We start from the raw sequence: 23,328 nt of genomic DNA, 5'->3' as shown, positions 1-23,328 counted from the left end.
GACTAATATGGAAGAGTATTACACGGTTACTCTGCCGCGCTCTAGACAGCACCGACACTAAACAACGGCACATTATTTGCGGATTATAATTACTGGTTTGCAAAAAAAATATTTTTAACCCAATTAGGTGAGATGACATCATCTCCCACGGCACACCAGACTGTATTTCGCGGCACACTAGTGTGGTTGTAAAACACTGGTCTAGAACACTTTATTCATTATTGACGTGTATCTTGCTACTTTATGTTGTATATTTTTTTACATGAGATTTTCAGTTCAATTTATCGTCATTCATTACACCTAGAAATGTGGTGTCATTCACTCTTTCAATTTCTATTCCGTCTATTTGTATTTGTGTTTGACTTTTTTTTCTACTGTTACCAAATAGCGTTATTTTAGTTTTTTTAGCGTCAGCGGCCATTCCCACAGCGTCTATTTCTGCATTAAAAAGCATGTTTAATGCTATTACATATCGCATGCTCCTTGAATAAACATGCCAGTGGGATGGATGGATGCGACCACTTATTTTATTTAGGGATAATAACTATGAAGCTGTGAGCCCGACTGGTAATTCTAGCTTGGCTTGTGCTGCTATATTCAGCCTCGCGCCACCATTTGCTCGCTACTGCTTATCAGACGACCGCTCGCGTTCCTTCGACGGCTTGGCTGTCGTCATACGACGCTCAGTAACAGTCCGCAAACCCTCATCACCCCAGTGGGAATACCAGAACGTTCGCGGTATCCAGACTCACATTTTTGGACGCCAAAAATTCCATGCCCTTGGCCACTTGGTAGGTGAAGCTGAGCAGGTCCGTAGTGGACAGACCCTCGTCCATGTCGTCCGACAACAGGGTGTCCTCTTCTGCATTAAAGAGCAACAAAAAGGCAGTAGTCAAATATAGCACCAACCTGGCTTTGGGAGAAACCGGGCAATAATATGCAAGTGCTGCAATTATCCTTCCTCCTCCGTGTAATTACAGGGATTTAAACCAGCCTCCGTTTTGACAAGGCCGTACCCCGTCAACAGCGAGCCAGACAAACATAGGTCAACAACAGAGGAGAGAGGGCGGAACGAGACACAAAGAGAGGCACTCACCGCCGGAGCCTTTCTGGGACGGTGGGTGGTCGTAGTCCGACTGCTGGATGTCGGAATATTTGGAGGTGTTGGCCATTTCCAGCATGGGCACGTACTGAGTGCTGTCCACCTGCTTCATGTCCATGTAGTCGCATTTGCTCTCAAAGGACAGGATCACGTAGCTGTGGGCCGACACCAGTGTCAAGCTCGGGGTTGACCAGACTGCACTGACCATAATCTACTGCTGCATTCCGGAACACTGGGACATTTCCCAGCTCGGACTAGCAAAAAAAGTTGTAGGACTTTTCTCTTTTCTATGCAAGTTGGGAATCAAGTCTAACTCATGTGAATAATCACCCGATTTATTTTGACCGCACATGCTCCTTCAGTTTAACCGCGGATGGTCTGGCGCTTCATGTACTTAGCTTGCTTACGCACAAAAACCTGTCATAAGCACTTAAAAAAGTTAAAACGTTAAAGTACCAAATGATTGTCACACACACACACTGGGTGTGGCGGGATTATTCTTCGCATTTGACCCATCACCCTTGATCACCCCCTGGGAGGCGAGGGGAGCAGTGAGCGGCCGCGGTGACCGCGCTCGGGAATCATTTTTGGTGATTCAACCCCCAATTCCAACCCTTGATGCTGAGTGGCAAGCAGGGAAATGCCAGCATATCAAAAAGGATATGGAAAACGGTAACTCTTGTTTGATTACTCAATTTATTATTAGAACACAGGAGAGCTTGTTGCAGTAACAGCCACTAGGCCACTTTTGGTAACACTTTAGTATTGGGAACATATTCACCATTAATTAGTTTCTTATTAAAGTAACAAAGACTTAATTTAGAGTTATTTGGACACTAGGGGAACATACAAGGCAGGGGTGTCCAAAGTGCGGCCCGTTGGCCTTTTGCGGCCCGCAGCGCGATTTTTATTGGCCCGCGACACATTCTATAGACAAACTAAACAGGTCCCAAATTAGTAGGGGTGTGGGAAAAAATCGATTCGAATTCAAATCGTGATTCTCACGTTGTGCGATTCAGTATCGATTCTCATTTTTCAAAAATCGATATTTTGTTTTCCTTTTTTTTTTTTTTTTTTTTAAATTAATCAATCTAACAAAACAATACACAGCAATACCAATAATAATAAAGAAAATAGTGGCTTACACTTGCATCACATCTCATAAGCTTGACAACACACTGTGTCCAATATTTTCACAAAGGTAAAATAAGTCATATTTTTGGTTCATTTAATAGTTAAAACAAATTTACATTATTGCAATTAAGTTGATAAAACATTGTGCTTTACAATTATAAAAGCTTTTTACAAAAATCTACTACTCTGCTTGCATGTCAGCAGACTGGGGTAGATCCTGTTGAAATCCTATGTATTCATACTTGCCAACCTTGAGACCTCCGATTTCGGGAGGTGGGGGGTGGGGGGGGGGTGGTTGGGGGCGTGGTTAAGAGGGGAAGAGTATATTTACAGCTAGAATTCACCAAGTCAAGTATTTTATGTATATATATATATAAGAAATACTTGACTTTCAGTGAATTCTAGCTATAAATATATTTTTATTTTATTATATATATATATATATATATATATATATATATATATATATATATATATATATATATATATATATATAAATAAGGGAAATACTTGAATTTCAGTGTTCATTTATTTACACATATACACACATAACACTCATCTACTCATTGTTGAGTTAAGGGTTGAATTGTCCATCCTTGTTCTATTCTCTGTCACTATTTTTCGAACTGATTATGCATTGCTGTGTGGCACGCACAAAAGTGCCTTCATCAAATGCACTAGATGGCAGTATTGTCCTGTTTAAGAGTGTCACAACATTGCTGTTTACGGCAGACGAACTGCTTTACGGTAGAAGAAAACACGTCACTTAGGTCCGCATGGAGCTGGAGGGGGCGCGACCTCCAGGTCCGCCTGAATTTCGGGAGATTTTCGGGAGAAAATTTGTCCCGGGAGGTTTTCGGGAGAGGAGCTGAATTTCGGGAGTCTCCCGGAAAATCCGGGAGGGTTGGCAAGTATGTATGTATTAAATGAATAGAGAATCGTTTTGAGTCGGAAAAAAGTCGTTTTTGAATCGAGAATCGTGTTGAATCAAAAAAAAAAAAATCAATCTATAATCGAATCGTGACCCCCAAGAATCGATATTGAATCGAATCGTGGGACACCCAAAGATTCGCAGCCCTACAAATTAGAACAAAAAACTCAATCAATCAAAATAAAACAAAAAACTATGAAAAATTCAACCGGACCAAATCCCCCAAAAAAGGGACCTGAAAACCAAAATGGCTGACAACCTGAAATTTCACGACTGGATTTGTTGCACAGGTGGCATCCTATGACAGTTTCACGCTGGAAATCACGGAGCTCCTGAGAGCGGCCCATTCTTTCACAAATGTTTCTAGAAACTTGTGGCCAGGTGTATTTATTTACATTTATTGATTAGGACACCTGATTCTGATCATTTGGATGGGTGGTACTTTTGGCAATATATTTGGTTGCTGTTTATCTGTCTTTAGGATTTCAGTCTTTTTCAACACTTCTGCATCACGTCTGTGTTATGTGCAAAGGGATTTCTTGATGTCGGCACGAGCTTCTGGTCTAAGAGGTTAGCGCGGGATGCGGGCAAGCCGACGGCAAAATTAGATCACGCTGCGGTCCCAGCGAGGTGCGCTCACTGTGAGTCATCCTTCAGCTCTGACGACCCTCAGACGCAGAATTGGCAGCTCCTCGCGTCGCAATGGAGTTAGCCTGAAAGACGAGACCACTTCGGGCCTGCCATTCGATTTGGTGAATGATTGAACAATTTCCTCAACAGAGATACAGTTATTGACCGCCGCTCGGGGAGAATTTGTGCATGCTCAGAAATGGAAGGATGGTTGTTCCGCGGTTTCTGCAGACAGATAAAGAAAATAACTCTCTGGTACCTCCTGCTGCTCTCATCTGCTGGGTCGATTCCAAAGATGTCCAGGTCTTTTTTCTGTTTTTCCGGGCTCAGGCTCAAGAAGTTCTCTCTGTTCTTGTGAAGGTAGTTGACCAGGTCCCCGTAGAAGCAGTACTCAGTGATGATGTAAATCGGCCCTAGGGATGCAAATAGGGGTCAGTCTGTGGGCTAAACTTATCAGGGGCTTGTTTAAAATAGACTTAAAGGGGAACTGCACTTTTTGGGGGGAATTTTGCCTATTGGTCACAATCATCATGAGATACAAGAAGACAAAAAGTTGTTTTTTTGCAGTCTAACATGTAAAAATCAGCTCGTTCTAGGTGGCTAGCAATGCAGCTAATGAGAGCAATCAATTATACCACTAAATTACTTTAAAAATGCATTCAAAAACAGTCAACAATACTTATTTTTCGTTCCGCAACCCGTATAATAACCAAGCTGTAGCGACATTGTTATTGTAAGAGCGAATACTGAGGAACTCTTTTTCTAGCAAAGTAACACATTGCCATGCTGCGGTATTAGACTTAGACAAACTTTATTGATCCACAAGGGAAATTGTTCCACACCAGAAGCTCAGTTTCAAAGGATGGAAAGTGTAAGGATGGAAAGGATAATGCGGGTATAAAGAATAGCGTTCAAGGAAGATGTGAAACTGCAACAGGAAAATACCAACAAAACAGGAAATAAACACCAAAATAGGAGCGCAAGACAAGGACTAAAACACTACACACAGGAAAACACCCAAAAACTCAAAATAAGTCACATCGAGACAAGAGCTATAGTGATGCATGGTTGGTTATGGTTTAAATTCATATCCAACATTTGCGACAACGACTTTTTATTATCAATATCGGCTACTGAGTTTCGTTTTTTAATGATTTCTGCTGGTGGTGGGCCTCAGGATTTTTTCAATGAAAAAAATGTGCCGTGGCTCAAAAAAGGTTGAAAAACACTGGATTGCCAAGTCTGCCATGATTAGAAAACATACTTGCGTTTGATTCCGGAAGTAGGAACACACATTTGTTGTTGTAAGTCAAATGTGCGCTGCTATGGTAAAATGAATCAACATGTGGAAGACATCGGTCCTGGATATGATTAAAATGATGAAAATACAGTAAAAATTGAACATATTACATATCGTTATGAAGGTGTCTGTTACTACATAATATATAGACTTGCAGCGTGTATATAAACATTGATGGATGGTTTTAGAGCAGTGGTTCTCAACTTTTTTTCAGTGATGTACCCCCTGTGAACATTTGTTTTATTCAAGTACCCCCTAATCAGAGCAAAGCATTTTTGGTTGAACAAAAGAGATAAAAAAGTAAAATACAGCACTATGTCATCAGTTTCTGATTTATTAAATTGTATAACAAAATATTGCTCATTTGTTGTGGTCTTTCTTGAACTATTTGGAAAAAAAGATATAAAAATAACTAAAAACTTGTTGAAAAATAAACAAGTGATTCAATTATAAATAAAGATTTCTACACATAGAAGTAATCATCAACTTAAAGTGCCCTCTTTGGGGATTGTAATAGAGATCCATCTGGATTCATGAACTTAATTCTAAACATTTCTTCACAAAAAAAGAAATCTTTAACATCAATATTTATGGAACATGTCCACAAAAAATCTAGCTGTCAACACTGAATATTGCATTGTTGCATTTCTTTTCACAGTTCTTTTTGACAGACATTTTAAAAAAATCTCATGTACCCCTTGGCATACCTTCAAGTACCCCCAGGGGTACGTGTACCCCCATTTGAGAACCACTGTTTTAGAGGGCTTCGAAGGCTACATCTTTAAAATCGAAAACAAATCAAAGACATAATAATAATAATTAGAGATGTCGATAAATGCTTTAAAATGTAATATCGGAAAATATCTGTATCGGTTTCAAAATTATCGGTATCGGTTTCAAAAACTAAAATGTATTACTTTTTAAAACAACACAGTGTACACGGACGTAGGGAGAAATACAGAGCGCCAATAAACCTTAAAGGCACTTCCTTTGCGTGCCGGCCCAGTCACATAATATCTACGGCTTTTCACACACACAAGTGAATGCAAAGCATACTTGGTCAACAGCCATACAGGTCACACTGAGGGTGGCCGTATAAACAACTTTAACACTGTTACAACTATGCGCCACACTGTGAACCCACACCAAACAAGAATGACAAACACATTTCGGGAGAACATCCGCACTGTAACATAACATAAACACAACAGAACAAATACCCAGAACCTGTCCCAAATTCCAAGCTGCTGTTTTGAGGCATGTTAAAAAAAAAATAATGCACTTTGTGACTTCAATAATAAATATGGCAGTGCCATGTTGGCATTTTTTTCCATAACTTGAGTTGATTTCTTTTGGAAAACCTTGTTACATTGTTTAATGCATCCAGCAGGGCATCACAACAAAATTAGGCATAATAATGTGTTAATTCCACGACTGTATATATCGCTATCGGTTGATATCGGAATCGGTAATTAAGAGTTGGACAATATCGGAATATTGGATATCGGCAAAAAAGCCATTATCGGACATCTCTAATAATAATAATAATGGATTACATATATATAGCGCTTTTCTATCAACTAGACAGTGTTCTTGTCACTCATAATGATTGTGAACGATAGGCACAATTCCAAGGCAGTTCCCCTTTAAGTGTTCAGTCAAAATCTTAAAATTAAACGTGTCTTTTCGGTTTTCACCTGACTTGGTGCACGCGCCCAGGAGGTTAACGATGTTGAGATGAGGTCCAAGGTGAGTCATGATCTTCAGCTCTGACATCAGGGCTTGCTTCTCGCTGGATCGCGCCGTGGCTAAAAGGAGGAAAGTGATGTCGTCAAAAAAAACAAAAAAAAAACCTTGTTCCAATTTTTTGGCTGAGATGATATTTAAACGAATGAAACGGTTTTTACTCACGTTTCAGCATTTTTACCGCCACTTTCATGACAGGTTGGGAACGGCTGAGTCCATAGGCGGTGCCTTCCACTACCTTCCCGAAGGCTCCAGAGCCCAAAATGCGACCTGGGGGAGTCACATGGTTATCTACCAACACAAGCTTTCCTGTCTGCTATAGTATGGGATCAAACAAAAGCCTGCAGGTACATTACAACTTTATAGTCTCCTTTGAACGGCCATTTTTCATATTTACAAGACATTTTGGACAACTTTATGCTTTTAACTTGGTGAGGACAGTTTGAGGAGGATCTCTTGTTAAGCTCTTTTGGACGAATGGGAAAAACAAAAAAACAAAACACTCTCATAAGCATGGACGAATTCTGGATTTCAGAAGAAGGGGGTAAACAACTGGCGAGCAAACAGGGGGCGTGGCTTGAAAGGATCAGGTGTAAGTAATATGAATAAGAAACACAATAATATATTTTTTGTACGAAATAACAAAATTAACAGAATGAAGTAAATAGTAGAGCGGAATATACATTAGGTCAGTAAAAAACACAAGAGGCTAGATCATCCCTACAAGCCTGTTTCGCAGGGAAACCTGTAGGGATGATCTAGCCTCTTGTGTTTTTTATTAACCTAACGTATATTCCGCTGTTCTATTTATTTAATTCCGTTAATTTAGTTATTTCGGACAAAAAATATATTATCGTACCCTGCGAAACAGGCTTGTCGGGATGATCTAGCCTCTTGTGTTTTTTACTGACCTAACTTATACAGTATATATATATATATATATATATATATATATATATATATATATATATATATATATATATATATATATATATATATATATATATATATATATATATATACACTGTAGTAGATCACCTCGACTTGGTCAATCAATAAGTAGCTCGCCTGCTGAAAAAGTGTAAGTCAAAGTCTCCAAGGCAGAAGCATATTAGAAAGTAACAAAAGTGTCCGCATCATTCAACTTAAAATTGTACGCACTGGTTTTTTCAAGATTGTGATTCAGTTTAGTTTAAACCTATTTAGCTGGAACAAAAGACTGATAGGCAATACCCGTTAGCTAAATTTGCGTAATTAGCGCAAGTATGAGTCAACAATGTAACTACCTTTGAGTGGAGCACCAGACTCCTCTTGTTTGGATTTTTTATTGATTTTACTGGTTCATGATTGGTATTGCCGTGTATGATTGATTGATTTGATCAGAAGTTTATTGACATCTTAAAGAATTAAATCCATGTAATGCTTTAAAAAGGCAAATGGATGGCACAAAAAGCCAAAAGGCTTGTTTCCATTGTGGTACATTAACTATTCATCACATTTGATACATTCAATAATAAAAGATATATACATATATATAAAAAATTACGTTAAAAAAATGGATACATTATGTACATATACATGTCAGGTGATTTGGAAAACAATTTGTACAAAAAATGGGGGGGGGGGGGGGGGGGGTATATACACTATGTACATGACTATGACTAAAATGTGAGGTGAGGGCCGACTCGCTCTTATCTTGCATCTGACTGCTGATTGGTCAGCGGCTGTGTGCTGTCAATCATTGTTACATTGGCAAGAAAGCCAATAATTGAGATTGTGGGCAATTTCAGCCAGAGGGGCCATTTTCCGCCTGGCACTCGTGTTTGACTTGCCTCCATTTAATAGCCTAACATTACTTTTGGACGTTAAACAGAGCAGGGGACAAATACCACTTTTTGGAACAGTGCAGGGGACCTCTCCCTACGCTCGTATGACATCTTCCCCCGAAATGAAGGACTGACTCCATGTCTCCTTATGCTCTTAAATCCTCACCAAGCACAAGTCGATCACGCGGGAACTCCCATCTGGAATCGTAGGGCAGCTGCATGGGGTCCACGTAGATGTACTCGTGGCCGTCCGGGCTCACGGACTCGATCACCCTCCAGCGGATCTCATAGCGCGGTTTCTGAAAACACGTCTCTTCCTGTTAAGACTGTCCCTTTAAAACCGGGTCCATCATTGGAGAAAGAGTGGTGCAAACGAGCAGATGGTCAGATGTGTGCATGAATGAACGTAGTACCTGTTTCCAGATAACAACCAAGACAATGAGTGAGATGATGACAATGACCAGCAGCACCAGCACGGCGGCAGCTACGGTCAGCTCTCGATGGGGGCCTGTCAAACGGGGACAACATCAATCACCCCAATGAGGCTAAAAGGTATTCTGGGAGAATAAGACGGAGGTTTGGGATGGGAATGATGATAGCATGCTGGACATGGACGTCACTATTTGGAGTGTAAGCGTCTAAAAGGACTGGAGGAGAAACTAGAACATGAGAAGCTCGGCAGTGTTTGTTCTTACCGCTGGACACCAGCTTTACTTCCCGGCTGACGGCGGCCATTTCGTTCCTGGCCAAGCAGCGCACCGCCAGCGTGTTTTCCAGATGGCCAAACAGGACCTGGCTCTCCAGGTTGTTCTCCTCGTCCAGGTGCGACTCCACCGTGATCTCGGTGGAGTTGGCGGGGAGCGGCGCCCATTGTGACGAGTCGTTGGCGCAGCTGAGCGAGAGACAATTTAGCACATGCTGAGACGTCCGCAACAAGAGTCGCAGGTTGATTCTAAAGTAGGGCTTTAAAATCAAACTGGTCCTTAAGGTACCTTGTTATTGTGCAATACTAAACTATAGAAATAACAACGTATAATGCCGCTAATAGCTAGGTGGCATCTAGCACTCTAATCACTAGCTAACACTTAGTGAACTAATCACTAGCTGACAACTGGTGTGCTAATTGCTAGCTGAGAACCAGCATGCTAATTCCTAGCTGACAACTGGCGAGCTAATCGCTAGCTGACAACTGGTGCGCTAATTGCATGCTGACAACTAGCAAGCTAATCACGAGCTGACTATTGGCACACTAATCACTAGCCAACAACTGGTGAACTAAACACTAGCTGACAACTAGCAAGCTAATCACGAGCGGACTATTAGCACATTAATCACTAGCTGACAACTGGCAAGCTAAACGCTAGCTGACAACTGGTGCGCTAATCGCTCGCTGACAACTAGCAAGCTAATCCCGAGCGGACTATTGGCACATTAATCACTAGCTGACAACTGGTGAGCTAAACGCTAGCTGACAACTGGTGCGCTAATCGCTCGCTGACAACTAGCAAGCTAATCACGAGCTGACTATTGGCACACTAATCACTGGCTGACAACTGACGAGCTAATCGCTAGCTGGCAACTGGTGCGCTAATCACAAGCTGATTATTGACACACTAATCGCTAGCTGACAACTGGCAAACTAAACGCTAGCTGACAACAGGTGCGCTAATCGCTCGCTGACAACTACCAAGCTAATCACAAGCTGACTATTGGCACACTAATCGCTAGCCGACAACTGGCGAGCTAATCGCCAGCGCACAACTGGTGCGTTAAATGCTAGCATACAAGTGGTATGCTAATAGCTAGCTGCGCCACTATTGATAGCGACAACGGGTGCGCTAATTGCTAGGTGACAACTATTGTGCGCCACTAATGATATCTGGCAATTGGTATGATTTTATTGTAAACTTGCAGAGTACAGTGAGTACGATGTCCATGCCACTGCTATTTCTAAACTACACTACAGAGTGTTATATCCATGTTAATGTGTATTTACAGACATTTAACATTCATGAAAATATTGCCTGTGGAATATGAAAAAAATATTCGACATGTAGTCAAATTGAGCAAAAATGTCAGGAAGACCCTGTTGAAGACCTACTGTTTAATGTCCTTGCAGATGAACCACTCCACTTCAGGTGTGGGCTGCCCCCCAGCGATGCACACCACAGACTGGCCTGAGGCTGACCCGTGGTGGATGTCCATCAGGTCCACAATGACGGCAGGGACTGCAAGAGTCACAAGGTAGTAAAAGTATGTGAGATAGCGCCGCTAAAAGCCTGCTCGTGCAGGAAAGTGATAACATTGAAATCACACTAAAAGGCCTTCTGGCATTCCTCGTGCTGACCTTTGACCTGGAGGTTAAAGCTGACACTGCGAGTTTGGTTCCCGTTCTCCACCCTCATGGTGTAGTTGCCACTGTCCTCCTCCTTTGCCCGGATCAGAGTGAGAACACCCAAGTACCTGGACCAGACCGAAACAGACTCTAATTACAGAGCACAGTGTGGGAAGGTTGCTTTGAACACTTGCTGTGCTAATTAGTGGGGGCGGGACGAGAGTTATGACGAGGGACGGGACGAGGGTCGTGATGAGGGACGGGACGAGGGTCGTGACGAGGGTCGTGACGAGGGACGGGAAGAGGGACGGGACGAGGGACGGGACGAGGGACGGGACGAGGGTCGTGACGAGGGTCGTGACGAGGGACGGGAAGAGGGACGGGACGAGGGACGGGAAGAGGGACGGGACGAGGGACGGGACGAGGGTCGTGACGAGGGACGGGACGAGGGTCGTGACGAGGGACGGGACGAGGGACGGGACGAGGGACGGGACGAGGGTTATGACGAGGGACGGGACGAGAGTCGTGACGAGGGCTGGGACGAGCGCTGGGACGAGGGTCGGGACGAGGGTCGTGACGAGGGACGGGAGGAGGGACGGGACGAGGGTCGTGACGAGGGCTGGGACGAGGGTCGGGACGAGGGTCGGGACGAGGGTCGTGACGAGGGACGGGACGAGGGTCGTGATGAGGGTCATGACAAGGGACGGGACGAGGGACGGGACGAGGGACGGGACGAGGGTCGTGACGAGGGTCATGACGAGGGACGGGACGAGGGACGGGACGAGGGACGGGACGAGGGTCGTGACTAGGGACGGGACGAGGGTCGTGACGAGGGACGGAACGAGGGTCGTGATGAGGGTCATGACAAGGGACGGGACGAGGGACGGGACGAGGGTCGTGACTAGGGACGGGACGAGGGACGGGACGAGGGACGGGATGAGGGTCATGACGAGGGACAGAACGAGGGACGGGACGAGGGACGGGACGAGGGACGGGACGAGGGTCGTGACGAGGGACGGGACGAGGGACGGGACGAGGGTCGTGACGAAGGTCGTGACAAGGGACGGGACGAGGGACGGGACGAGGGACGGGACGAGGGTCGTGACGAGGGTCGTGACGAGGGTCATGACGAGGGACGAGACGAGGGTCGTGACGAGGGACGGGACGAGGGACGGGACGAGGGTCGTGACGAGGGTCGTGACGAGGGACGGGACAAGGGACGGGACGAGGGACGGGATGAAGGTTGTGACAAGGGACGGGACGAGGGTCGGGACGAAGGTCGGGACGAGGGTCTCACCTGGTCTCGCTGACCTGCCGCAGGTTGGTGGAGATCTCGGCGGTGATGTCGCTCAGCGGGAGGCCGTCTTTGAACCAGGTGACGCGGGCGCTTGGGAACGAGTCGATCTCAGCCCGGAACTCCCGCACCTCGTCCAGCTCGGCCGATTCTAGGACTCCGAACTCCGGTCGCAGGAATAAAAACTTGTGTTCTGTTCGGGAGGAGGAGAGCAGCGGTTAATGAGGGGAAACAAGACTTTGCGTGCGGTTATACGACGGAACACGTCCGCACCATAAACCGTGATGGCGAGTTGCTTCGTCTGGCTGTCATTGCTGATGATGTCGGTGATGGAGCAGGCGTAGACGCCGCTGTCTTTCGCCGAGGCTTGCGGGATGGTGAGCGTGTAAAGAATCTCCTGGTCGCGCTTGTTCTCGTGCACCGTCTTCATCGCGCGGTTAGCCTGCCGAGCAAAAGGCTTCAGACCCACGGCCACATTTTCAGTTGGGAATGGTCTGCCGCACACCACTCACCAGTTTGCCGGGGTACTTCCAGTGGTCCTCCAGGATCTCCGACCCGCGGGCTAAACAGGTGACAGTGATGGGGTCTCCCACCAGCAGAGCGGTGCGCTTGGCCGTCAGCTCCACGTGGAGAGCGGCGCCACCTGACAAACAAGGAAGTAGGTCAAACGTTCGAATGAAAGCCGATTTGTTAGAGCTTCTCAACCTGCTCAGTGGCCTTGTGGTTAGATCAGGGGTGTCAAACGCACGGCCCAAGGGCCGGATCAGGCACGCAAACAGGTTTTATCTGGCCTGCGGCATGAGTTTGCTAAGTATAAAAATTTACCAAAAATTTTGGAATGAAAGAAACTGCTGTTCTAAATGTGTCCACTAGATGTCGCAATAGCAATTATTTGTATCTTTGTAGATGATGCTACATATGTACCAAATAAACCACATGATGTTAGTGCATCAGTCAAGCTCACTGCTCCCCTCACCTCCCAGGGGGTGGAATAAGGGGATGAGTGAAATGCAGAGGGTAATTTCACCACACCTAGTGTGTGTGTGTGTGTGTGACTATCAGTGGTACTTTCACTTTAACTTCCTGCGGTACGCACCGGTCCAGCCGTGGACGATGTACTCCTCGCTGTAGTGCACCACTCCGTTTACCACGGCCTTGCAGACGTAGGTCCCGGCGGTGAACACCCCCAGGGCGCCTCTCTTGCTGTCGTAGACGCTCGGGACGGGCTGCTGGGTGTCCACGTTGAGCAGGGTGACATTAGCGCCGGGGTCGGACACCCGACACTGGATCTCCATCTCCTCGTGGCCGGACAGGACATGATTCCCGAAGGGCACCGGCGACGGCACAAAGGGGACGTCCGGATCCGGCACGTAGACGTAGATGCTGCTCTCCTCCGCCTCCTCTGTGGCGTTCTGGCTGTAGAAGCAGGTGTAGAAGCCCGTGTGCAGGACTGTGGCGTGGGCCACCGTGATGGTGGTGACAAACAGGCCGCTGTTGTCCTCCCGCGTTTGCTCGGGCGCGTCCAGCGGCATCTCCCAGGCGAGGCCGGCCTCGCCCCGGCAGGTGAGGGTGAAGGAAGCGCCAAGAGCCACCACCATCTCCTCCTTTTGCGGCAGCAGCACCGGCCCCGAGGACGGCGGGAAGGTCAAGGCGGTGGAGGCTGAAGGAGACGCGGGGAATCAAGAGCAGCGCACACTGGAACTATCACAGGTAAAAGATTCTTACCTTTAACTTTGAGCGTGAAGGAGAACTGAGCCGTGCGAGAGCCGCTCAGGGCCGTGATGGTGTAGTTCCCACTGTCTCTTTCAAGAGGCTGCCGGAATATCAGGATGCTTTGGTACCTGCAAGACAAACGTCGACACATGCATTTGTCAACGACAAATTGTGTTGGACCAAAAACGGTACATGTATTCCTTTCTATGTTACTTCCCACACTGCAAAAACTGAAATCTAAGTAAGATTAAATATCTCAAATAAGGGAACCAATTAACAGCAACAAACAAGGGATTACAGTTGTTCATTACGAATTATATACATCACTATAAATTAAACTAATTTGCTTGTTTGCCTATAGAGCAAAGTTTGTTATCCTCACATTTTTCTGTATGCTAGAGTACATCCATTTTCTACCGCTTGTCATTTATATTTTTCATTTGAGAACTGTATTTATTAGAGAAATACCAGTTTTTATATATATATATATATATATATATATATATATATATATATATATATATATATATATATATATATATATTATTTATATATATATATATATATATATATATATAATTTATATATATATATATATATATATATATATACACACAGGTACAAGCCAGTAAATTAGAATATTTTGAAAAACTTGATTTATTTCAGTAATTGCATTCAAAAGGTGTAACTTGTACATTATATTTATTCATTGCACACAGACTGATGCATTCAAATGTTTATTTCATTTAATTTTGATGATTTGAAGTGGCAACAAATGAAAATCTAAAATTCCGTGTGTCACAAAATTAGAATATAACTTAAGGCTAATACAAAAAAGGGATTTTTAGAAATGTTGGCCAACTGAAAAGTATGAAAATGAAAAATATGAGCATGTACAATACTCAATACTTGGTTGGAGCTCCTTTTGCCTCAATTACTGCGTTAATGCGGCGTGGCATGGAGTCGATGAGTTTCTGGCACTGCTCAGGTGTTATGAGAGCCCAGGTTGCTCTGATAGTGGCCTTCAACTCTTCTGCGTTTTTGGGTCTGGCATTCTGCATCTTCATTTTCACAATACCCCACAGATTTTCTATGGGGCTAAGGTCAGGGGAGTTGGCGGGCCAATTTAGAACAGAAATACCATGGTCCGTAAACCAGGTACGGGTAGATTTTGCGCTGTGTGCAGGCGCCAAGTCCTGTTGGAACTTGAAATCTCCATCTCCATAGAGCAGGTCAGCAGCAGGAAGCATGAAGTGCTCTAAAACTTGCTGGTAGACGGCTGCGTTGACCCTGGATCTCAGGAAACAGAGTGGACTGACACCAGCAGATGACATGGCACCCCAAACCATCACTGATGGTGGAAACTTTACACTAGACTTCAGGCAACGTGGATCCTGTGCCTCTCCTGTCTTCCTCCAGACTCTGGGACCTCGATTTCCAAAGGAAATGCAAAATTTGCATGGTTGGGTGATGGTTTGGGGTGCCATGTCATCTGCTGGTGTCGGTCCAACTCCCCTGACCTTAGCCCCATAGAAAATCTGTGGGGTATTGTGAAAAGGAAGATGCAGAATGCCAGACCCAAAAACGCAGAAGAGTTGAAGGCCACTATCAGAGCAACCTGGGCTCTCATAACACCTGAGCAGTGCCCGAAACTCATCGACTCCATGCCACGCCGCATTAACGCAGTAATTGAGGCAAAAGGAGCTCCAACCAAGTATTGAGTATTGTACATGCTCATATTTTTCATTTTCATACTTTTCAGTTGGCCAACATTTCTAAAAATCCCTTTTTTGTATTAGCCTTAAGTAATATTCTAATTTTGTGACACACGGAATTTTGGATTTTCATTTGTTGCCACTTCAAATCATCAAAATTAAATGAAATAAACATTTGAATGCATCAGTCTGTGTGCAATGAATAAATATAATGTACAAGTTACACCTTTTGAATGCAATTACTGAAATAAATCAAGTTTTTCAAAATATTCTAATTTACTGGCTTTTACCTGTATATATATATATATATATATATATATATATATATATATATATATATATATATATATATATATATATATATATATATATATATCCATCCATCCATCCATCCATCCATCCATCCATCCATAAATTATATATATATATATATATATATATATATATATATATATATATATATATATATATATATATATATATATATATATATATATACATATATATATTTTATTTTATTCTTTTAAACAAATTCATCCTTAAAAGCTAAGCAGTTTTACGTTTTCTTGCCCTACTGTACCCAGAATAAACCGTCACCTTAATAATACCGAGGTACGTGACAACACCATACTGTTACACCCCTAATCACTAGAGATGTCCGATAATATCAGCCTGCCGATATTATCCGCCGATAAATGCTTTAAAATGTAATATCGGAAATTATCGGTATTCTTTTTTTTATTATCGGTATCGTTTTGGTTTTTTTTGGTTTGTTTTTTAAATTAAATCAACATAAAAAACACAAGATACACTTACAATTAGTGCACCAACCCAAAAAAACTCCCTCCCCCATTTACACTCATTCACACAAAAGCGTTGTTTCTTTCTGTTATTAATATTCTGGTTCCTACATTATATATCAATATATATCAATACAGTCTGCAAGGGATACAGTCCGTAAGCACACATGATTGTGCGTGCTGCGGGTCCACTAATAGTACTAACCTTTAACAGTTAATTTTACTCATTTTCATTAATTACTAGTTTCTATGTAACTGTTTTTATATTGTTTTACTTTCTTTTTTATTCAATATTTTTTTTTAAATGTATTTATCTTATTTTATTTTATTATTTTTTTTAAAAGGACCTTATCTTCACCATACCTGGTTGTCCAAATTAGGCATAACAATGTGTTAATTCCACGACTGTATATATCGGTATCGGTTGATATTGGTATCGGTAATTAAGAGTTGGACAATATCGGAATATCGGATATCGGCAAAAAAGCCATTATCGGACATCCCTACTAATTACTAATCTTATTGGACGCTTTGAGGAAAAAACATTGTAGCCTTATCGCTGCTTTCTATGATCTACCAGAATAAGGAGGAATTTCTTCCCCGAGTCCAGTTGATGACGAAACATTCTTATTCCATGACTATTTTTAAAGCACAACAGCAGTAAAGTGAGCGCTTGTCTTTCGCCATTGACCCAGTTTAAGTTCAAATGTTGAAGATGTTCATATTTACAGTGGATTCCAGGTGGTGCTTATTTTAACTCCAGCAAAAAGCCTGAAAACAGATGTGGCGTTAAACAGCGCTCGGCTACGTCCAAACATAACAACATGCACCCAGCGAGGCGCTTAAGGCTCAGGTCGTTTATTTGATCGTGCGCGAGTAAAAAAGACGTGGGATCAACAATGTGAGTCCTGCGGGCTGCCAGAGCCTCCAGGATCATGGCACGGCAAGCCAAGATAGTCTGGCACAGAACTCCTCACTGCTATTAGGATAAGTTTATTTGGAAGACTTTCTGGCAGATTTTCTTTAGGACGGCAACATGCTAGCCTAAGGCGGGGGTCTGCAACCTGCGGCTCTTTAGCGCCGCCCTAGTAGCTCCCCGGAGCTTTTTCAAAAATGTATGAAAATAGAAAAATATGGGGGAAAAATGTTCTAGCCTGGTAAGACAAGAAAAGGAGCTTTAAATCCCAAATAAAGCAAATCCAAAATAGTCTATGTCTTAAATATGATGTTAGTACGGAGGGTCAGCAACCCGCGGCTCTTTAGCGCCGCTCTAGTGGCTCCCTGGACCTCTTTCAGAGATGTGTGAAAATGGAAAAATATGGAGGGAAAACATTTTTCTAGCCTGGCAAGACAAGAAAAGGCTCTTTGAATCCCAAATAAAGCGAATCCAAATTAGTCTATGTCTTAAATATGAGGTTAGTACGGAGGGTCAGCAACCCACGGCTCTTTAGCGCCGCCCTAGTGGCTCCCTGGAGCTCTTTCAAAAATTTATAAAAAAAGAAAAATATGGGGGAAAAAAGTTCTCGCCTGGCAAGACAAGGAAAGGAGCTTTAAATCCCAAGTAAAGCGAATCCAAAATAGTCTATGTCTTAAATACAAGGTTAGTACGGAGGGTCAGCAACCCGCGGCTCTTTAGCGCCGCCCTAGTGGCTCCCTAGACCTCTTTCAGAGATGTGTGAAAATAGAAAAATATGGGTGGAAATTTTTTCTAGCCTGGCAAGACAAGAAAAGGAGTTTTAAATCCCAAATAAAGCGAATCCAAAATAGTCTATGTCTTAAATATGAGGTTAGTACGGAGGGTCAGCAATCTGCGGCTCTTTAGCGCCGCCCTAGTGGCTTCCCGGAGCTCTTTCAAAAATGTATGAAAATAGAAAAATATGGGGGGGAAAATGTTCTAGCCTGGCAAGACAAGGAAAGAAGCTTTACATCCTAAGTAAAGTGAATCCAAAATAGTCTATGTCTTAAATATGAGGTTAGAACGGGGGTCAACTTTAGCGCTGCTCTAGGTGCTCCCTATTATTTTTTTGTTTTAATATATTTTCTGTAAGAGGACAACATGACAAAAAAATGTTAGAAATCCCACTGTTTGTAATAAACATGATTCTCTGATGAGAGTATTGGGCGAGCGTCGTTTTGTCCTACTCTTTTCTGGCGGTCCGTGAACTCACCGTAGTTTGTTCACATGTACAAATTTCCTCTACGATGTCAGAGAAAGACATATTTTATGCCACTCATTCTTTGCCTCATTTTGTCCACCAAACGTTTTATACTGTGCGTGAATGCACAAAGGTGAGCTTTGTTGATGTCACTGACTCGTGTGCAGTGCTAATCAGTGCATGATTGCAAGCAAATCAATGCTAACATGCTATTTAGGCTGGCTTTATGTACGTATTTCATCATTATGCCTCGTTTGTAGGTATATGTGAGCTCATTTCATTTCCTTTACTTATTTCCTCTGTGTATTTCATTTATATCTGCATGTCTCATAACACATTATCTGTATGTAAAATTGCCTGCATTTCTGATAGTTGTTTTCCACGTTGTTCCAAACCAAAGCAAACGTAACCCAGCTGGCAAAGATTGTAATAAATCCATTAGAAGAAGACAGCCCGCCGTTTCCTTTAACTTGGACACACACATCTATACCTTTGGCAGTCATTTCCAGGAGTTACCTCACCCGCTGAGAAGTTTTACTAATGTTTTCCAATGTTGTAAAAATGGGTAGAATAAATATTACATTTCATTTCGACACATAGTCATTTTGATAGTAGGCTATTATAGCTAATATAGACACTTACATCATGTGTTGCCTTCATTATAACACTTATAGAAGGCTTAACATTTTTTCCGGCTCCAGACAGATTATTTTTTTTGTATCTTTGGTCCAATATGGCTCTTTCAACATTTTGGGTTGCCGACCCCCGGCCTAAGGTAACCGGCTCCAGATTAGGCTCCCGAGAGTCTGTCTTACCGGTTGCCTTCCAGGTGGCTGGTTTTGGCCCCGACGTAGTAACTCTGCGGTATGTCTTTGCCGTCGTGCTGCCACGTCACTTTGGGGGCCGGGGAGGCGTCGATGAGGATAGTGAACTCGGTCTCCTCCAGGAGGCTGACAAACTGCGTTGCTAGGATACCGCTGTGGTCCAGGGCCACAAAGGAACTCTCCTCTGTCGGGAATACAAAAAGCTGTTAAAGGAGGTAAAAGTCTGGCAGAAGCACTCCCACAAAACAGGAGTCTGAGGTAAGAGGACTTCTGTGAACGATGAGTTCAGGGGCGATGGGTCTTACCGAAGACTGTAACGGCCACGGTGTCCACTCGGACCTTCCCGCTGCCTTCGTGGGTGACCGAGCACTCGTACATGCCACTATCCTGCAGGCTTGCTTGTTGGATAACGAGGGTGTAGACGACCCGGTCTGGGAGAATCTGTTTCTTCTGAACTGCGTTCAAAGCCTGCGAGAACAGAGAAGGAACATTTTTTTACACAGGATCTTACAGTCAGACTGTAGTTCTGCGGGGCTGATGGCTAAAACACCTCGCAGGAGATGAATCATGAGCGTAAAAGCAGAAGTCCAACTCTCTGGAAAAGAGCTGAAGGGAAGCCTCCTGTACTCAAGGAGTGACAATGTGCTGTTCAGATTAAACCAAGTCTGTGCAGGAGTACACTATATTGCCAAAAGTATTTGGCCACTAATCCAAATGATCAGATTCAGGTGTCGTAATCACTTGGCCCGGCCACATGTGTATAAAACCAAGCACTTAGGCATGGAGACTGTTTCTAGAAACATGTGTGAAAGAATGGGCCGCTCTCAGTGATTTCCAGCGTGGAACTGTCGTAGGATGCCACCTGTGCAACAAATCCAGTCGTGAAATTTCCTCGCTCCTAAATATTCCAAAGTCAACTGTTAGCTTTGTTATAAGAAAATGGAAAAGTTTGGGAACAACAGCAACTCAGCCACCAAGTGGTAGGCCACGTAAACTGACAGAGAGGGGTCAGCGGATGCTGAAGCGCATAGTGCAAAGACTTTCTGCACAGTCAGTTGCTACAGAGCTCCAAACTTCATGGGACCTTCCAATTAGCCCACGTACAGTACGCAGAGAGCTTCATGGAATGGGTTTTCATGGCCGAGCAGCTGTATCTAAGCCATACATCACCTAGTCCAATGCAAAGCGTGGGATGCAGTGGTGTAAAGCACGTCGCCACTGGACTCTAGAGCAATGGAGACGCCTTCTCTGGAGTGATGAATCACACTTTTCCATCTGGCAATCTGATGGACGAGTCTGGGTTTGGAGGTTGCCAGGAGAACGCTACATTTCAGACTGCATTGTGCAGAGTGTGAAATATGGTGGAGGAGGAATTATGGCGTGGGGTTGTTTTTCAGGAGTTGGGCTTGGCCCCTTAGTTCCAGTGAAAGGAACTTTGAATGCTCCAAGGTACCAAAACATTTTGGACAATTCCATGCTCACAACCTTGTGGGAACAGTTTGGAGCGGGCCCCTTCCTCTTCCAACATGACTGTGCACCAGTGCACAAAGCAAGGTCCATAAAGACATGGATGACAGAGTCTGGTGTGGATGAACTTGACTGGCCTGCACAGAGTCCTGACCTGAACCCGAAAGAACACCTTTGGGATGAATTATAACGGAGACTGAGAGCCAGGCTTTCTCGACCAACATCAGTGTGTGACCTCACCAATGCTCTTTCGGAAGAACGGTGGAAAATTCCTATAAATACACTCCGCAACCTTGTGGACAGCCTTCTCAGAAGAGTTGAAGCTGTAATAGCTGCAAAAGGTGCACTGACATCATATTGAACCCTATGGGTTAGGAATGGGATGGCACTTCAAGTTCATATGTGAGTCAAGGCAGGTGGCCAAATACTTTTGGCAATATAGTGTATCACAGCATCTGTGTTCCACGTCTTAAAGACGACCAAGTCAAAGGATTTACGCTTTCTTCCTACTTTGAACTTTTCCCTTTCCCTGGGGCCATTTGTCCCACACTTAGACTTCCCCCGTCTCTACAGCGCGAACGATAAAGCCGACAGACACGAAAAGAAACGTTTTTTTCTTTGAGACCGCCGTCCTCAGAAGTCCACTTTCGCCAAAACTAGCGCAGAAATAGTTTAGGCCCCAGGAAACAACATAAAGACATGACAACTGTCTTTTTCATAAGAAGTGCAATGGCGCTCACCTGTGTTTTGGGGTGGAGCCACTGCTGCTGAAAGGCGGAGCCGGCGGGGGCGACGCAGGTGAGGTTGAGCGGCTGCCCCGCCCTCAAGGCGTCCGTGCTGGCTCTCGCGTCCACGTGAAAGTCCTCCACGTGGGTCGGCGCTGGAAGAGACGGAATCGAGTGATCACCGTGAAGTCATTTGTCATCGACTTGAGTGGAAACAGACATGTGAGGTCATCTTTCCGTCTTTGTGATCATGACGTAACATCACGGCTGCCATGCAGTGAGATCAGTCGGCAGTGCTCCCGATGAAATTCCCTCCGCTTTATTATGTTTTTATTATTCACTTTTCAGACCGCGTACTACAGTCGTGGTCAAAAGTTTACATACACTTGTAAAGAACATAATGTCATGGCTGTCTTGAGTTTACAATCATTTCTACAACTTTTATTTTTTTGTGATAGAGTGATTGGAGCACATACTTGTTGGTCACCAAAAAACATTCATGAAGTTTGGTTCTTTTATGAATTTATTATGGGTCTACTGAAAATGTGAGCAAATGTGCTGGGTCAAAAGTATACATACAGCAATGTTAATATTTGCTTACATGTCCCTTGGCAAGTTTCACTGCAATAAGGCGCTTTTGGTAGCCATCCACAAGCTTCTGCTTGAATTTTTGACCACTCCTCTTTACAAAATTGGTGCAGTTCAGCTAAATTTGTTGGTTTTCTGACATTGACTTGTTTCTTTAGCATTGTCCACACGTCAGGACATTGGAAAGGCCATTCTAAAACCTTAATTCTAGCCTGATTTAGCCATTCCTTTACCACTTTTGATGTGTGTTTGGGGTCATTGTCCTGTTCTGCGCCCAAGACCCAACTTCCGGGCTGATGATTTTAGGTTGTCCTGAAGAATTTGGAGCTAATCCTCCTATTTCATTGTCCCATTTACTCTCTGTAAAGCACCAGTTCCATTGGCAGCAAAACAGGCCCAGAGCATAATACTACCACCACCATGCTTGACGGTAGGTATGATGTTCCTGGGATTAAAGGCCTCACCTTTTCTCCTCCAAACATATTGCTGGGTATTGTGGCCAAACAGCTAAATTTTTGTCTCATCTGACCACAGAACTTTCCTCCAGAAGGTCTTATATTTGTCCATGTGATGTCAGAAGTATAGTATTTGGTCACATTTTCAGTAGACCCATATTTAATTCATAAAAGAACCAAACTTCATGAATGTTTTTTGTGACCAACAAGTATGTGCTCCAATCACTCTATCACAAAAAAAAAATAAGAGTTGTAGAAATTATTGGACAGCCATGACATTATGTCCTTCACAAGTGTATGTAAACTTTTGACCATACCAAATAACCTAACCTTTGTATTGTGGCCAAACAGCTCAATTTTTGTTTCATCTGACCACAGAACTTTCCTCCAGAAGGTCTTATCTTTGTCCATGTGATGTCAGATGAAATTTAAAAAAAAAACTTTTGACCACAACTGTACATATATTAATGATTAATGATTTTTTTTTTTGTTATCTAGAAAGTTAAAGCTAAAGTACCACTGTGTGGTGAAATTTGACCCATTCCCTTGTTCCACCGCCTGGGAGGTGAGGGGAGCAGTGAGCAACT

At 43.6% G+C, this 23,328-nt stretch overlaps 1 protein-coding gene across 2 annotated transcripts in view; it reads right to left on the bottom strand.

Annotated features, from left to right (window-relative positions):
• Nucleotides 1–23,328, bottom strand: part of pdgfra (platelet-derived growth factor receptor, alpha polypeptide) — a 48,026-nt gene that overhangs the window by 13,804 nt on the left and 10,894 nt on the right. The window contains exons 5-22 of one of the 2 annotated variants that reach the window (XM_061978097.2): nucleotides 21,714–21,853; nucleotides 19,812–19,974; nucleotides 19,498–19,690; nucleotides 14,024–14,139; nucleotides 13,395–13,958; nucleotides 12,811–12,941; nucleotides 12,572–12,740; nucleotides 12,302–12,491; nucleotides 11,017–11,132; nucleotides 10,771–10,897; nucleotides 9,365–9,561; nucleotides 9,083–9,177; nucleotides 8,836–8,968; nucleotides 7,009–7,113; nucleotides 6,795–6,905; nucleotides 4,057–4,210; nucleotides 1,097–1,257; nucleotides 753–862 (exon numbers count right to left, since the gene is read on the bottom strand). In XM_061978097.2, the coding sequence (XP_061834081.2) occupies nucleotides 753–862; nucleotides 1,097–1,257; nucleotides 4,057–4,210; nucleotides 6,795–6,905; nucleotides 7,009–7,113; nucleotides 8,836–8,968; nucleotides 9,083–9,177; nucleotides 9,365–9,561; nucleotides 10,771–10,897; nucleotides 11,017–11,132; nucleotides 12,302–12,491; nucleotides 12,572–12,740; nucleotides 12,811–12,941; nucleotides 13,395–13,958; nucleotides 14,024–14,139; nucleotides 19,498–19,690; nucleotides 19,812–19,974; nucleotides 21,714–21,853 (2,975 nt within the window). Of the gene's footprint in view, nucleotides 1–752; nucleotides 863–1,096; nucleotides 1,258–4,056; nucleotides 4,211–6,794; nucleotides 6,906–7,008; nucleotides 7,114–8,835; nucleotides 8,969–9,082; nucleotides 9,178–9,364; nucleotides 9,562–10,770; nucleotides 10,898–11,016; nucleotides 11,133–12,301; nucleotides 12,492–12,571; nucleotides 12,741–12,810; nucleotides 12,942–13,394; nucleotides 13,959–14,023; nucleotides 14,140–19,497; nucleotides 19,691–19,811; nucleotides 19,975–21,713; nucleotides 21,854–23,328 lie in introns of those variants that run through there. The other variant, XM_072915092.1, reaches the window with a different exon arrangement.

The sequence above is a fragment of the Nerophis lumbriciformis genome, linkage group LG18 (assembly GCF_033978685.3).
Source record: "Nerophis lumbriciformis linkage group LG18, RoL_Nlum_v2.1, whole genome shotgun sequence".
NCBI classification, from domain to species: Eukaryota; Metazoa; Chordata; class Actinopteri; order Syngnathiformes; family Syngnathidae; genus Nerophis; species Nerophis lumbriciformis.
Note: the sequence above shows the minus strand (reverse complement) of the source record. Positions and strands in the feature narration are given on the sequence as shown.